The 15,204-nt window shown below is 32.3% G+C and overlaps 2 protein-coding genes across 2 annotated transcripts in view; one reads left to right on the top strand and one right to left on the bottom strand.

Moving 5' to 3' along the window:
- LOC145259091 (ubiquitin-protein ligase E3A-like) overlaps positions 1 to 10,182 on the bottom strand; it is a 78,850-nt gene extending 68,668 nt beyond the window's left edge. Inside the window, exon 1 of the mRNA XM_080116736.1 lies at positions 9,991 to 10,182. Coding sequence (XP_079972862.1) covers positions 9,991 to 10,040 — 50 coding nt within the window. The 5' untranslated portion in view covers positions 10,041 to 10,182. The remainder of the gene's footprint in view (positions 1 to 9,990) is intronic.
- A 910-nt stretch (positions 10,183 to 11,092) lies between these two features.
- Positions 11,093 to 15,204, top strand: part of LOC145259088 (NF-X1-type zinc finger protein NFXL1-like) — a 72,713-nt gene continuing 68,601 nt past the window's right edge. The window contains exon 1 of the mRNA XM_080116731.1: positions 11,093 to 11,175. The gene's annotated coding sequence lies outside the window, so the exon portion shown is untranslated. The remainder of the gene's footprint in view (positions 11,176 to 15,204) is intronic.

The raw sequence follows: 15,204 nt of genomic DNA, 5'->3' as shown, positions 1-15,204 counted from the left end.
GAATTCATCTTTCTTCATCAATTGTGTTCCTCATGATGCTGAGCAAGCCTGACAATTTGAAACGATTTCTTACCACACACTTTTCTAAGATTAACTAGAAAGACAGGGGGCAGCACCAGGTTGAATTCTATTTACTTACATTTAGGAACTTCCATATTTTGCGATGCAGGAGGTAGTCAAGTTATGCCATTTTTTTTTTTTTTTAATCTGAAGCAAAATCCACAGTTTCTTCTGATTGCAATCAAATCTTTCTTGATTATCCGTTTCCAGTTCATTGTTGGTGTTCCTCTCTTTTTTCCATCGGGTGTCCATTGGAGCACTTAGTTGGCAATTCTCGCTCTTGGGCCAATCTTAAGGTATGCCCAAGCCAGTTTAGATGTTTGTAGATTGACAAAAATGTGCTGATTAATGTGGTTTCTGACATTTTTTTTTTTTTACATAGGCATCACCACTTATCAAGGCCGAGAGGCCACTGGAGGATAAGGGTTAAAGAGTGTACAGTAGTTAATTGGACAATATAGTAATCGTTAGTAATTGAAATTTGGTAAATTTGTTAACTTAAGTGGAACGGCTCATCAAGAAATTGTTTATGTTGGACTTGAAGACAATCAGATTGTAGTTAGCTGGAAAGCAGAAGACAATTCCACAGGCATGCACTTCTAAGAAAGAAGCTTTGTTCATGGAATCTATGTTTAGGTTTAGGCACAGATAAAGAGTGGGGGGAATTATTGATAGTGTTTACAGCTAGACGAGTGTTTCTTGTGAAAGTTCGGCGAGGGGTGCCATAGATTGAAGCTCAGTCTAGCACTTGCCATGAAAATAACTTGGTAATTTGATCGCGCGATCTATAGAATCCTTCTATGGAACAAATGGATCTGACCTTGAAGACACTTTGTGCTTTAGAAAGTCAGCTTCAACAAGCATCAGCCGAGTTTCCATTGTCAACGATATCAACTTTTCCAATTCTGTCGAGGAACTTTATAGATGTAGTAACATCAGTGTATATCAAGAGGAGATGGACAGTTCAAGAAAAACCCTCCACCAAAACAACTATCCAGAGAGCATGACATCAGCTCCAAGAAATCTGGACCAAACACAAAAGGACACTATTCAGAAACTCGCCACAGTTTGTATACTGTATATGAAGGGCTTGTCTGAAAAACTTGAACGAATATGTAATCCATATGACATCAAGACAGTATTCAGGAATGATTCAACTCTCCGGAAAAAGCTTATGAGAGTCAAGCCCCCTACAGAAAAAAAATCATGACTAAGAACTGTGTATATGAAATCCCATGTAAAAGTAGAAAACTATACAGAGGTGAAACGTGTCGTCAATTGAAAGTATGGTTAGAAGAACATCGAAAAGCCGTAGTATGTGGAGACTGAAAAATCAGGTATAGCTGACCATATCTGGAAAGAAAAAGGGACACCATCTACCGTTATTGGACGAAGTAAAAATTTTATAGACAGAGATGAACAGTGGAGAATAAGACGACTGAAAAAAGCAGCACATATGCTGGAGAATAAGAAACTGCTCAGTAGACCTAGTATAGAATTTAATACTATATGAGAACCAGTAATTATAAACAATAGATAATGTATACAAGTAATAAGTAAAAACATTAATATATACAAGTAATAATTATAGAGATAGATATACGTTAATACATAGTAATTAGTAATAAATAGTGATATTTACAACTAGAAATAAATATAGGTTTAAGGCTCCTAATATATATACTAGAATTGTCTGTGGCGCAGTGGTTAGAGTACAGGGGAAAATCAATTATAAAAAGTGATATTCTCCTGAAGGTTGAAGGTTCAATCCTCAGTGTGTGCGACCGAAAAAATACATTTGTGAAATACTTAGGATTTCTATCCAGTCATGAACAAGATCACACTACCCCCATGAAGTAAATAATGGGTTCCGCTCAAAATTCCCGAGTTCGACAAGATACACCTGGAGAAGGTCAGAGGTTATATCGACCGAAACATGAAAATCACACTCAAGATGAGAACAGTAGTCCGATGAATAATACAAATAACCAATCCTCATCTCAAAAATTCAGAACCGTCCTAATTTTTTACTGCTTTATTCTTAACTGGGTACAGAAACTCATTATGTTCATCCAAACAGTTTGTTTATTTGTTATATAAGCAAATGACTGTTTTGGCTTGTACTAATATATAAAAAATACTAAAATAAAAACCTGTGCTGAAACAATTGTTTGCTTTTATAATAAACAAACTTTTCGAATGAACATAGAGTTTCTGTATCCAGTTAAGAAATTAAAACTATTTACACATCTAGTATTACACTATTCAGCGATTTAAACGGAACTTTGAGTTGTTAAAAATCTATATTTGAAATAAATACTACCTAAATCTTAAAGATACGCCGACTCATCAGTGGAAAATTAACAAATACAAAAGGGGTCTCAACTATATAGCAGTGCAATGGATGACCTTTACATTGGCGAATAGATAAAGAGGGATCATCAGCTGTTAACATGCAACTATTTCAAAACAACTTTATATATGTTTAAAGCGAAAGAATTCCCCAATGATCATCACAACGATGGTGATGATGGATGCAATTAAATTAATTCAAGCATGAATAAATAAAACAATCCAACACATACGATACGTAGAACAGGCAGTCATGAGTTGCAATGTTGGTACAACTTTCAAATTGAAGGAGCGTTTCAAATCGTAGAATTCCCAATGATCATGACAACGACGGTGATGATGGGTATAATTAAATTAATTTAAGCATGAATAAATAAAACTGTGTGTGTGTATGTGTGTAATATATATATATATATATATACATGGTATAAATTTCTATTCATATTAATATTTCTTACTACACATGTGCATACATATTTCAGTCACAGCTTGAGACAGTATAAGTTTTGTCAGGTGAAAACCTTGGCATAAAAGTACATGTAAAATCTGAAGAAAAACAGGAATTCCGAGTGGGGTCGACATGTGACCAGAATATCAGCAGCTACCGTGAATCCAAGTGTAGTTGCCAATTATTTTGAATTTTTTTCTTTTTACAATTTGGTATCATTCTAATGAAGAAAGAGAACACTTCAAATAACACTGAACAAAAATTCACTCAGTCCTAATAACCTTTAATGTCGATTTTCACGGCAAATAAAAGCAATGAGATTATATTTAATTTATTTTACAAAATATCAAGGGTTGCTTTCTTAAGAGCAGATGTTATTTTTTAAAATCAATTATCGTATTCAGTTTAATGTCTGTTATGCTGGTATGCATTGGACAGCTTTAAGAAACTGACTTTTAAACTAACCTATCTCTGGCCAGGTCTTTATTTACCTCTCTTTCCCTCAAGCCATCCTTATCACTTGACCATATGATCAAAGTATACTTTTCTGCACACACGTTTATATTGTTTAGATTTCATCTTTCATTTGAGCTCATCAGAAGCTCATCTTAAAATCTCAAGTTACACATCAATCACATCATTCTCATACCACTTCTATCCATGCAACGCATGTCCTTCAATCCATGTTTCATCACACGGCATACACATACCTGATAGACTCCTTTCCTTGATCGACAGTGATAAAACTCTGATAGTTAATAATGGACGCAAGTTCCATTTCTAACTCTTGCAATCACACTAGCACCTACTCCACCCTTTGCTCCAATGTTAAAACATAAAAACACAATTCCAGTTCATGACACACACACGCACGCACGCATATACAAATTCACATGTAACAAACATATCCACAGCTATAAATATATTGCTCTGCTTGTTATCGAGCATCATTATAGAAACACTTTTAAACTACACCCTCCGCTCTGCCACTACAGTTGCGGATGGTTTCACTTTGAAACGTCACCACAACGGTCATTACGAAGTCGAAGTTCTAAATAGACCTCAACGATGTTGATGACACCTCTTCTTGATTAGGGAATCAAATCCATACAGAACGTTCGCATTCATGTAGAAAATGTATGTCAGAATGTTGGATTGTTTGTGAATGTTCCTAAAATTTCATAGAAATAATTATTATGGGAGACAATGAATGCAGATGAATTCTTAACTAAGCCTCGAATAGCCTCTTGGCCGTGATAAATGGTAATGCCTATGTAAAAAAAAAAAAAAAAAGGCACTTCACCTTATCAAATCATATTCCTGCTCGACGCACACAAAAATTTGTTAGGACACGGAATCAGAATTCTTTGACATCTAAAATTAGACATGGTTTTGTTCTTTCGTTCACACTGTTTAATTGTGCCATTGATTGGATCATCCACACTGTATTTGTCGAGTTTCCTGATGTCTCTGTTGGCTGCAAGTTTGTCCCGACTGATCTGGGCTATGCTGATGACATAGCCATTCTCAGAGAAAAGTTTTCTAACATGCAATCAGCCATCGACAAAATGCAACACTTAACATCCAAGATTGGCATGAAAGTGAATGCTTTGAAAGACAAAAATCCTCTTCGCAGGATTCCTACCCTCTGCGAAAAACAAGATTCTTATAAATGGGGAAACCATAGACGAGGTCAATTGCTTCAAATACCTTGGCTCAATGTTTATCATCATCTGTCAGAGGTCGGAGGACATCAACATCCGAATCACTAATGTCCCACATGATTTCAGCCGCCTACAACCTTTTTGGGGTCTTGTCCAGAGATCATAATAAAGACAAAAGCCTGGATTTATCAGGCACTTGTTTGGACAAGCCTTCTCTACGGCCGAGAGACATGGCTATTGAGAGTTGCCGATCTCAAAAAGTTGGTAGTGTTACTGCCTCCACCAAATTCGACAGGTCTACTGTCACCATTTTGTCCCCAATACACAAATCTGGCTGCAATGCAGGATTATCCCTCTTAACCAAGTGCTTTTAATAAAGCGGCTTTGTTGGTTTGGTCATGCTGCGTGTCACAACTCAGGAGAGTTCACCCACAAAGCAATAGCTTCTGAACCACTTTAGGATTGAAGACACCCAGGATTGGTTGGTTGTTTTTGTTTTACGGCATATCAACCCTTTTCAGGTTATTTAATGCCGAATCCAAAGATTTTGAAGAAAATTTTTTTAATACAATATATTTTTTGTTTTCAAGTCCGTTTCTATTTAGTCCATAGTTAGGACCCTAACAGGTACTACCACTCCGGGTCAGAGTGGACCTGGGAGCAATGGCAATTAAAGGGTGGCTCCACACTCCCCAAAGCCCAAAAGCTGGGGCCTCACCACTGGATATAGTTTAAGGTCATATCCAGGACCGACACCCAGGAAGTCAGCTAGTTACACACACAATCAAAGCCGACGTTGAATGTACCTCTGGTTCCGGTACTGGCTGGCTTGGCCGCTGCAAACTGTCATGTGTGATCAGCATTCATTTGCCCCCAAAACGAAATATGTGCACCTGAACCTCTAAACAACTACCATTTTGATCTCCTCAGATGGAGCACAAATCGAACCTGTTCAGGACATTAAGATATGCATCTCGGCCACCATAATCATCTTCACAAAATCTGGAAAACTTATCAAAAATGAGACAAAACTAAGTTTTCTAGGCATCACTTGAATCCATCCTATTTTATGAATCAGATGCTTGGAGACAAAAGGTTGCTTAACCTAAAAAAACGAGAAATCGTACACCAAAATCTGTTTCATCTAAAACGTGACGAAAATATGCAAGAACCTAATTTGTGGTTTTCTTCTGTGTAAATCTGCGGTTGTTCAACGCCAACTGCATTGACTGGACATAAATCTGGACATGAACTTGCTCAAAAAAAAATGCTTCTTTGCTCCAGAGATCAACTCCATCCTCCTCTGCCAATTAAAGTATACGTTTTTTTTTTTTAGGCAATTCCGTGTGATCACATTATAAGGAAACAAAACATTCTAAAATTTAGAATGGGGGATCAGTTTCGTGTATAAATTTAACATAAAATCTATGTACAGGATATTTTAAACTTTTAAGGTAGTTTCTTTATTATTTATATTATTCATTAACCCTAAGTTCGACTGCCATGGTCATAAAATCACCGGTAATCCCCTGAAAAAGTAAAATTTCACAAAAAAAAAAATAATAAATAAATAAAATATTCGTTTTTGTTTATTATTTCATTTATTTTTCTTTTCAAATTCTTTGCTGTTCACATTATAATGTGAAAAATTTTAAACAAAAATAATAAAAAGTCAAATCTTTTGGAGGTTGGGGGTTACACAAAGTACGCTCATCTGCAAATTTATGTTTGATTTTTTTTGTGAATAGAAAAATTAGTATTTACGGCATATCAACCAGTTTTATAATGTCGATAACAATTCTCATTAATTTTTATTTTTACAAATCACGATTATTTGTGTGCGTTTATATATATCACACAATATTTCATAATATTTTTATAAATCAAGAAAGATACGTTCAAATTCTGTAGATGCAATGAAAGATAAAAATATAAATTTGAAAAACAAGATCTAAAAATATTGAGTGCTTCTTCAGAATTTGAACCAAACTAAATCAATTTTTACTGAACTAAACCTGAAATTAGTTTATGGTTAAAACAAAAACAGGTTGAAATTGGATAAAACTACCAAATATTATTTTATAAATTAAAATTTCCAAATTATTTAGATTTTAGAAATAAAAATTACAGCAACGTAATTTAAGGTGCTTATGCAAAAAACAAACCATGCTATCGTTTTTTATTTTTAGATATGATTTTCAAGTTAAATTCATTTTTATATCTTTTATGTTAAATTGTTAAGTGAGAGTAGAGAATAGTTAGAAAGCACTCCTCTTCCCATGTTAAGAATGGATTTCTAAATAATAACATTATTTCTGCACAGTAACAAAAGTGCATAAGTACCGTTTTTTTTTAATAATAACGTTAATATTTCAGCATTATTAATTACTTTTTTTTTGCACATTGATAATTTTTATTTTCAAAAGTTTAAATACTTTGGCAATTTTGATACTTACGGACCGTGCTGAAATAACATTTAGAAAGCCATTCTTAAGATAGAGATGGAAGTAACGATTCTGTACTTTCACTTAACATTTTAATAAACAAAATACCCTAGAAATTTAATTTGCAAATCATAGTAAAAAAATAGCGCATAAACTGCAAAAGTACCATGTAACGAATCGGGGTTTGTTTTACAATCCACAGAGATTCGAAAAGTGGCCCAAAAAAATCAAATACATAACAAATAAACGTTACCAAAGGCAAGATAAATTACTTTTCTACCTAGCTGTGTAGGTTTTTAGTATTTTTACTTAATGTAACATTTTTCTTTGGGTTGAAAAACAACTACTATACAAACAAAATGGAAAAATGGGCGCAATATATTTGTTACGCGGCCATTATTTTTTCTTGTGCTCGTGTAACGGTTGACACTAGTTGTTTTTCGAGCCAAATAAAATATTTTCACATTAAATAAAAACACTACAAACCAACCCAGCTAGACAAAAAGTAACTTATCTTGCCTTTGGTAACGTTTATTTGTTATGTATTTGCTTTTTTTTTTTTTTTTATACCACTTTTCCGAATCTCTGAATTATAAAATAACCCCCTTGAATTATTTAATCTGAGGTGAAAGTATGTTTTTTTTTCAATTATATTATACCTTTTATTTATACTAATCCTTTAATTTATGAAGCTCAATGTAATTACAGAGCATATAACAAATAAATGACAAAAGTCCAAATTTCAAGATCTTGACCATCTTACAATTTATTCTTTTAAGTACGCTGACATCAACTGTGCATGTCAAGAATCTTAAAGGAATAAATTTTAAGATAGACAACTTCCTTGGTCGTCGAGCCAAGATCACGTTGTAGTATCTGTTACACTTCACTTTTTCTGTCCTCGGTCAGTGTAAATCCTTAATGATTGAGGCGATTTTTATCTTTGTTCCTATCAGAGTACCTCTTTTTGGGGAGTTGGATTTTCCCTACAAAAACCGACTTTGTGTCTAACTCTGCCCTCGTGGGGGGGGGGGGCAAGTAAATAGGAACATCTTGAGATTTGGAATATAGGCTTTTATCATTTATTTGTTATATATATATATATATATATATATATATATATATATATATAATTTAAAGGAGATTAGAATAATAGTCTAAAGAGCTAAGTGTATTTTAATGTAACAGTGAAATTACTAGTTTAATTAAAATACAGGAAATGCTCGTGCTCGTTGTAATTTAGATATATAATAAGCTCGATAGTTAAATGTCCTAGAGCTAATTCAATATTAAGTAAAGTGATTTTCAATTTAAAAATTAAAAAATTTTTTTTTTAAATTTAAAAATCAAATTTTAATTAAATAAAAAATCAGTTTCATAAGGAACAACAACAAAGTCAACTTTGTTTGACTTTGTTGTTGTTCCTTCTTATGAAACTGATTTTTAATTTAATTAAAATTTGATTTTTAAATTAAAAATTTTTTTTTTAATTTTTAAATTGAAAATCACTTTATATATATATATATATATATATATATATATATATATATATATATATATATATATATATACGTATTAAACTTTAAAACAAACAAAAAAAACGATCAGAAATCGAGTAGACACACAGACAAAAAAAAATAAAAATAAAAACATTACAAGTTATGCCTTTTTTTTGTTATGTGCAGTTGTTACTGCGCTGAAATAACATTATTTAGAAAGCCATTCTTAACACGGGGAGAGAAGGGGTGTTTTATAACTATTCTGTACTTTCACCTAACAATTTGATAAAAGAAAAAGGTTGCTAGCGCACTTATTTGATCCGCGCTATTATTTTGGTAAATAGTATTTAAGTTTTACGATATCTGTTTTTATTATTATTATTATTAAATTGTAAGGTTAAAGTACAGAATAGTTACAAAACACCCTCCCCTCCCCATGTTAAGAATGGCTTTCTAAATAATAACCTTATTATTTCAGCACGGATCAATAAGGGCACTTGCCTAGTACCAGAAAAAGATATCGTAAAACTTGAATTTAACTTGAAAATACCATTAAAAAAAAGAATAAAATAAAATAGCACGGTAACAAAAGTGCATAAGCATCGAACAATTAACAAAAAAAAAAAAAGAAAAAATGTTCTCGTCTTGACAAATAAATTGTAAACAAAAAATAAAGACACTGTTTCCCAATTTTAATTTCCCCAGTCACAAAAAAAAAAGTCGCAATTTCTTGATCAAAAAAACATGTAAATTAGTTTAATTAAATGAGATCAGTAATTAAATGATATTTTAGGAATAAAAATATTAAATTAATTATTTATTTGGTAAATTTTTAAGTTTAAATTTTGCAAAATAATGAAATGAAAACGTCTACTTCGTATCCAACTTGGATGTTGTATGTATGTATATATATATATATATATATATATATATATATATATATATATATATAAACAAAATAACTAGTTTTAAAAAAATTAAAAACATTGTAGACTATAGAAAAAAAAAATATATATATATAAAGTTCCAGATATATAAATAATCTAATAAATTTTAAAAATCATCAACAATAATATATAAAAAAAAAAAAAAAATCAAGACATTTTGTCGGCTTTTTAAGGAGTTTTTTTTTGTTTTTTTGCAGCTCCATAAAACAAGACAGAAATGGAGGTTTGACTACTCAGACGAAATAAGACGTTTACGCCGCTTAAAAATAAAAACAACCACAAACAAACTTTGTAATTAATTAAATAAAAGATCCCCCATCCTAAATAGAGTCCATAAAAATTGTATTTTAGTTCGAACCATTCTTGATTCGTGGTTTTACAAGTTAAATAAGCATTACGAAAATAAACCCTCATTTTGTGACCGCCTCCTGCTAGACTGGAAACATTATTTATTACCAAAAAGAAACGGCTTTGTTTTTATATATATATATATATATATATATATATATATATATATATATATATATACACACACACATATATATATATATATAACGACATAACTAAATTACTTACCTTGCGGCTTGGTCTCCGCCTGGACTATTTTGATCCTTATGTGAATTCATAAGCAATACTTAAGAAAAAGTTAATTTAATTTCCTCTCAGTCATTTGAAATAATTCTCGCCGTGAAAATAACACAACTCGGAACGGAAGACGCTAAACCAGTTGCCTCACCTTCTCCGTCATCAACTAACGTTTCGCGAGACTTCATTTTTTTTTTTTTTTCTTAGTTTTTTTTATTTTTTTTTTTTATATCATTACAAATAATGAACATTATAAAAATGTATATATTGTCAACTTTTAATATTTAAAACTATTTTAAATACTTATGCAGAGAACGGTCCGTTTTTTTCCGTGAATGTCGTTTCGGTTTGTTCCGGTACCTTGCGGAAACCACCGAAGTCTGCCGAGCGCTGATCGAATTTTAAGACGCTAAAAACAAAAAAAAAAAGAAAAACATTTATCGTATAGTAATTTTAATATGAAAAAAAAATGGAAATATAATAATTGAATTATAAAATCAATCTACTGTAAGTTTCATGAATAAATATGTATTTCTTTGAAAAATAATGTAACAACAAATGAAAACATTTTTTGTTTTATTCTTTTTTTGTAAGAAACTTTTTGAAAACATTTTTTCTAAAAAATGTTACTGTTTTAAGGAGTTTTTGGTACTTATGCAGAGAACGACTCGTTTTTCTGTCAATGTTGCTTCGGCATTTTCCGTGAGCTTACGTAAACCGCCGGAATATGGCAAAACGCTCAGTCAATGCAGCAGACGACAGTTAATAAATAGGAAGAAAATATTAGTTTTAATCGTACAAAAAATTTAAAATCATTAAAAATAAATAATTTGAGTAAAACCATCACGATTAAGCTAGCGGTGTGCAGATTATGTTATAATCACTGTAAAACAAAAAAAAATCTTTCACTATAAGATACGGAACATGAAAATGAATTTTAAAAAGTAGTATCGTAAGTGACGGATTCGCTTAAGTAATAATAAATATAAAAGTGTATATATTGTTAATTTTAAATATTTAAAACTATTTTAAATAAATAAAAAAATTGTTTAAACATTTTTATTAAAAAAAAAAAAAAATTGTTTAAATTAATAGTAATCCGGATGTTATCTCCCATGATGCATTTTTACAAGATGGCCGCTATCGGCTGAATCGTCTGCTTTGTACGTTTTTCATGTAAGTATTTTTCTATTTATGATGGCAAAACGATATTTGTAATAGGTATATTTGAGACGAGCGGCTTTCTAACTGCATATATATATGTGTAGACTATAAAATAATTTGGGTTTTGTTTATTTAGTATAGTTTTTTTTTTTTTAATGTTCACTGATAGTGGATAAGCGGGCAGGACACGCGACACGTCAAATAGATATTTTAGTCTTTTTAAAATTGTTTACTAAATACATTTATCTGTTTGTTTGTTTTTTAATTTTTATTCCTTTATTAAAAAAAAAAAAGATGTGATTTATACGGTTTATTTTTTTAATTAAAACATCGGATATGTAAAGAACGATATGCCTTATTGAAAAACAAAAAACAAAAACTTAACAAACACCGGATGATCAAGAAATTAGATTTTTATCTACACGTATTCGACAAGTTTTTTTTTTGTTTTTTTTTTTAACATATGGATAATATTTTATTACGTTTAAATTAATTATTTTATTTTCATTATTTAAAATGACGTTAAAGTTAAATATCAATTAATATTTTTGAACGTTTTTACTTAATATTGACATGGGATGTCAGTTGCAAAATGACATTTTGAAAATGTATACCTGACTTCCGAAAGGATGGTGTCAATTTAAATCACCGTCTTTATATTATGATACAGAAACATATTTCCACCTTTGAAACAAATTCTACACTTAGATTCATTATTTATTTAATATAAAAATTTAAAACAATTTATTTATAAGCAATAACTTGACACCCGACAACAATTTACTAAAAACTAGCAATGCCGTGTACGTTTTTTTTTTTTTTACACGGTGGTCACCATCACCACTTATCAAGGTTCGGAAGCCACTCAGGGATAAGGGTTATTGCAAGTACATTACGTTAGTGTGGAGATTTGATGAAGTGTTTACTTAAGGGGGCGGTTCATTAGGAATTTGTTTACGTTGGATTTGAAGACATCCAAGTTGTAGTCAGGTGGGAAGTAGGCAGACGGAACAAAGTTCCACAGGCGTGCAGTTCTAGGAAAGAAGCTTTGTTCATGGAATCCACGTTTTGATTTAGGCACAGATAAAGAGTGTGGGAAATTTTTCACAGTGGATTCAGCTAGACGGGTATTTTTCGTGAAAGATTGGCGAGGGGGGACCAGAGAATGGAGTTCAGATGAGCACCTGCCATGGAAATAACGATAAAACAAGGATAGGCTCGCAACATCTCTTCTGTGGGAGAGAGGTTGCAGGGTGGAGATTTTTAGGTATAGGGGAATTTCTCCAAAAACAACTCGTACATTGGCATGATTTGAACCAGTATATCTCGCCGGCTAACATGTCAGCTGCCTTCCCTTAACAGCTCCATCTACCAACACCTTGTAGCACATGACATTCCCAAAAACGAATTTAGAAACATATTAATAAAAATATGGTCATTTTAGTCGTCTCACATTGTAACTTGCACCTCTCAATCATTGAAGCCCTACTCATCTGCATAAACAAACCGACTATCAATCAGGCTCAATATGAGGGATAATGCATGCTTAAGTGCTTTTAATGATTTCAAACAACTTTTCAATAAATATAATAAACGCAATTTTTAATTCATCATTTGTCTGAAGACGGCTCATGGAAGTCAAAAACGTTCGCAATTGGCAAATTTCTTTTTAGACTCAAACAGAGCGTTCAAACATTGACCTGCCAAATGGAAAAAACGGATTGCAAGAAAAACAAACGAAATATGCATAAAAGAAACTTTAAAAAACAAACAAACAAAAAAGAACCTTAAAGTGTTATGTAGTCGGGAACATATTGTGACATATCAGGGAGTATATCAGAAGACGAGACAGTTATGTGACACTGTTACACAACGACGACGTTTGTATGACAGCACCAACGGTGGCAATAATTCTATTTGTGCATATTATTAATACAGACTGAGGAGAGACATTTATACAGTTCTTTCACATATGAGAAGGGAATACATTATTGATGATTGCGGAGGGGACCAGACGATACTTGAAGAGGGTTATACATAGTTCATTTACAGATGATCAACAAAAACACATTTACCTTTCAGTTGTAATGAAGACACGAAGACCAGCAGTTTACAAAATATAGATGGTGATTCTTTATTCATCTAGCCGGCTGAGTGATGAATCAGGAATTCAAGCTTGTACGACTACATGGTTTCTCTTCTCCCCTTCGCCTCCAAGGGCATCAGCTCCTAGGCTGACCGACTCTTCTCCTTTCTGTCTTGGATCTCACTAAGTCGCTTTCTGACTCTGTCTCTCTAACTGACTCGAACTCATCTCAATATATTGGAATTTTCTTTCCTTTATGATGTCAAACAATGTGATTCCCTCACGTTTCAAATTACACGTGCGCTTTGCACATGCATCCACATGCCTCTCGTAACAAAGAAATTCCTAAATGAGTTGTTTCATTTATAACCTATTTATTTCATCATTATTTCTAAACTGCATTGTTCATATCTAACTCTGACATAATATTTAGTTATTTGCAAGAACAATGACAATGTCCTACATTCCTAGGATTTCAATATCTATTCTTTTTTTAAATTTTCTTACTGCGTTCGATTCTAACCTTTTCCAAATATCATTTTGGAACTTATCTAGTATCTATTTGATGAAGTGTTTACTTAAGAGGGTGGTTCATTAGGAATTTGTTAACGTTGGACTTGAAGACATCCAGGTTGTAGTCAGGTGGGAAGCAGGCAGACGGAACAGAGTTCCACAGGCGTGCAGTTCTAAGAAAGAAGCTTTGTTCATAGAATCCCCGTCTTGATTTAGGCACAGATATAGAGTGGGGGAAATTTTTCACAGTGGATTCAGCTAGACGGGCGTTTTTCGTGAAAGATTGGCGAGGGGGGACCAGAGATTGGAGTTAAGACGAGCACCTGCGATGGAAATAGCGATAAAACAAGGATAGGCCCGCAACGTCTCTTCTGTGGGAAAGAGGTTGCAGGGTAGAGAAAAGGGCATCCCCCACTAAGCCACAAAGTCTATTTTGTACTCTGTCAAGGCAGGATAGGCTGTTTTTAGCAGCTCATGCCCAGATATGGCAGCAGTATTCCATCCTTGGACATACTTGGCTTTTATAGAGATAGAAAATTGCATCAGTAGTGAGATATCTTAAAACAAACAAAGAATTCCCAAATTTAATCGTTCAATATCTAACCTATTTTTAATCATTATTCATAAACTCGCCTTGTCCATTCTTTTAACTGACATATTTAATATCCAGTTATTTTTAAAAGAATGAACAATAACTGCATTCCTGAATTAAATATCTTTCTCTGACGTAAATAATATTTAGTTATTTTCAAGAACAATGACAATCGTTCTGCATTCCTAGGATTTCAATGTGTATTTTTTTTTTAAACTTTTCTTACTGGGTTCAATTCTAACCTTTTCCAAATATCATTTTAAAACTTATCTAGTTTGCTCTTTTAGTTACTGGGGTCTGTCCCTTTTCATGTAACAAAAGAACTTAAAAAAACAACTTAAATAAAAAAAAAAGCAGAAGAAAACGATTTGGTGTGTATTTTTGTGTGTTAAACATGATGAATTTAAAAATAAAAAAACTGGAAAGGTTAGCTAACCGGTTTCAATTAGGATTTAAAGTAGTTTTACTTTATATTTATTATATGTATTTAATTAAGAATGTGACCCTTGCCTAGAATTATTCTTCCCTTATTAAAAAACAAGAACAAAGAAAAGTCTGCGTATACCTATAGAGAAGGTATCGTGATTTTGTGGACAACGGCCAGCAGAACCCATAAATCACCAGAAGGTGCTGACTGAAAAACTTTGAAAACAATGCAAAAAGTGATCAGAAAATGTTTGTGAAATGAAAGTTTTGGATTTTTTTTTTTTTTTTTTTTTTTCTTTTTTTTAGTGGTTTAATGAAATTTTATCGTGATTTTATGCAGAGAAGGTAATGTGCTGAAATAACGTTATTATTTAGAAATCCATTCTTCAAATGGGGAGGGAAGGGTGTTTTGCAATGATTCTGT

The sequence above is a fragment of the Euprymna scolopes genome, chromosome 34, assembly GCF_053919585.1.
Source record: "Euprymna scolopes isolate OS-2025 chromosome 34, ASM5391958v1, whole genome shotgun sequence".
In the NCBI taxonomy this organism is placed as follows: domain Eukaryota; kingdom Metazoa; phylum Mollusca; class Cephalopoda; order Sepiida; family Sepiolidae; genus Euprymna; species Euprymna scolopes.
Note: the sequence above shows the minus strand (reverse complement) of the source record. Positions and strands in the feature narration are given on the sequence as shown.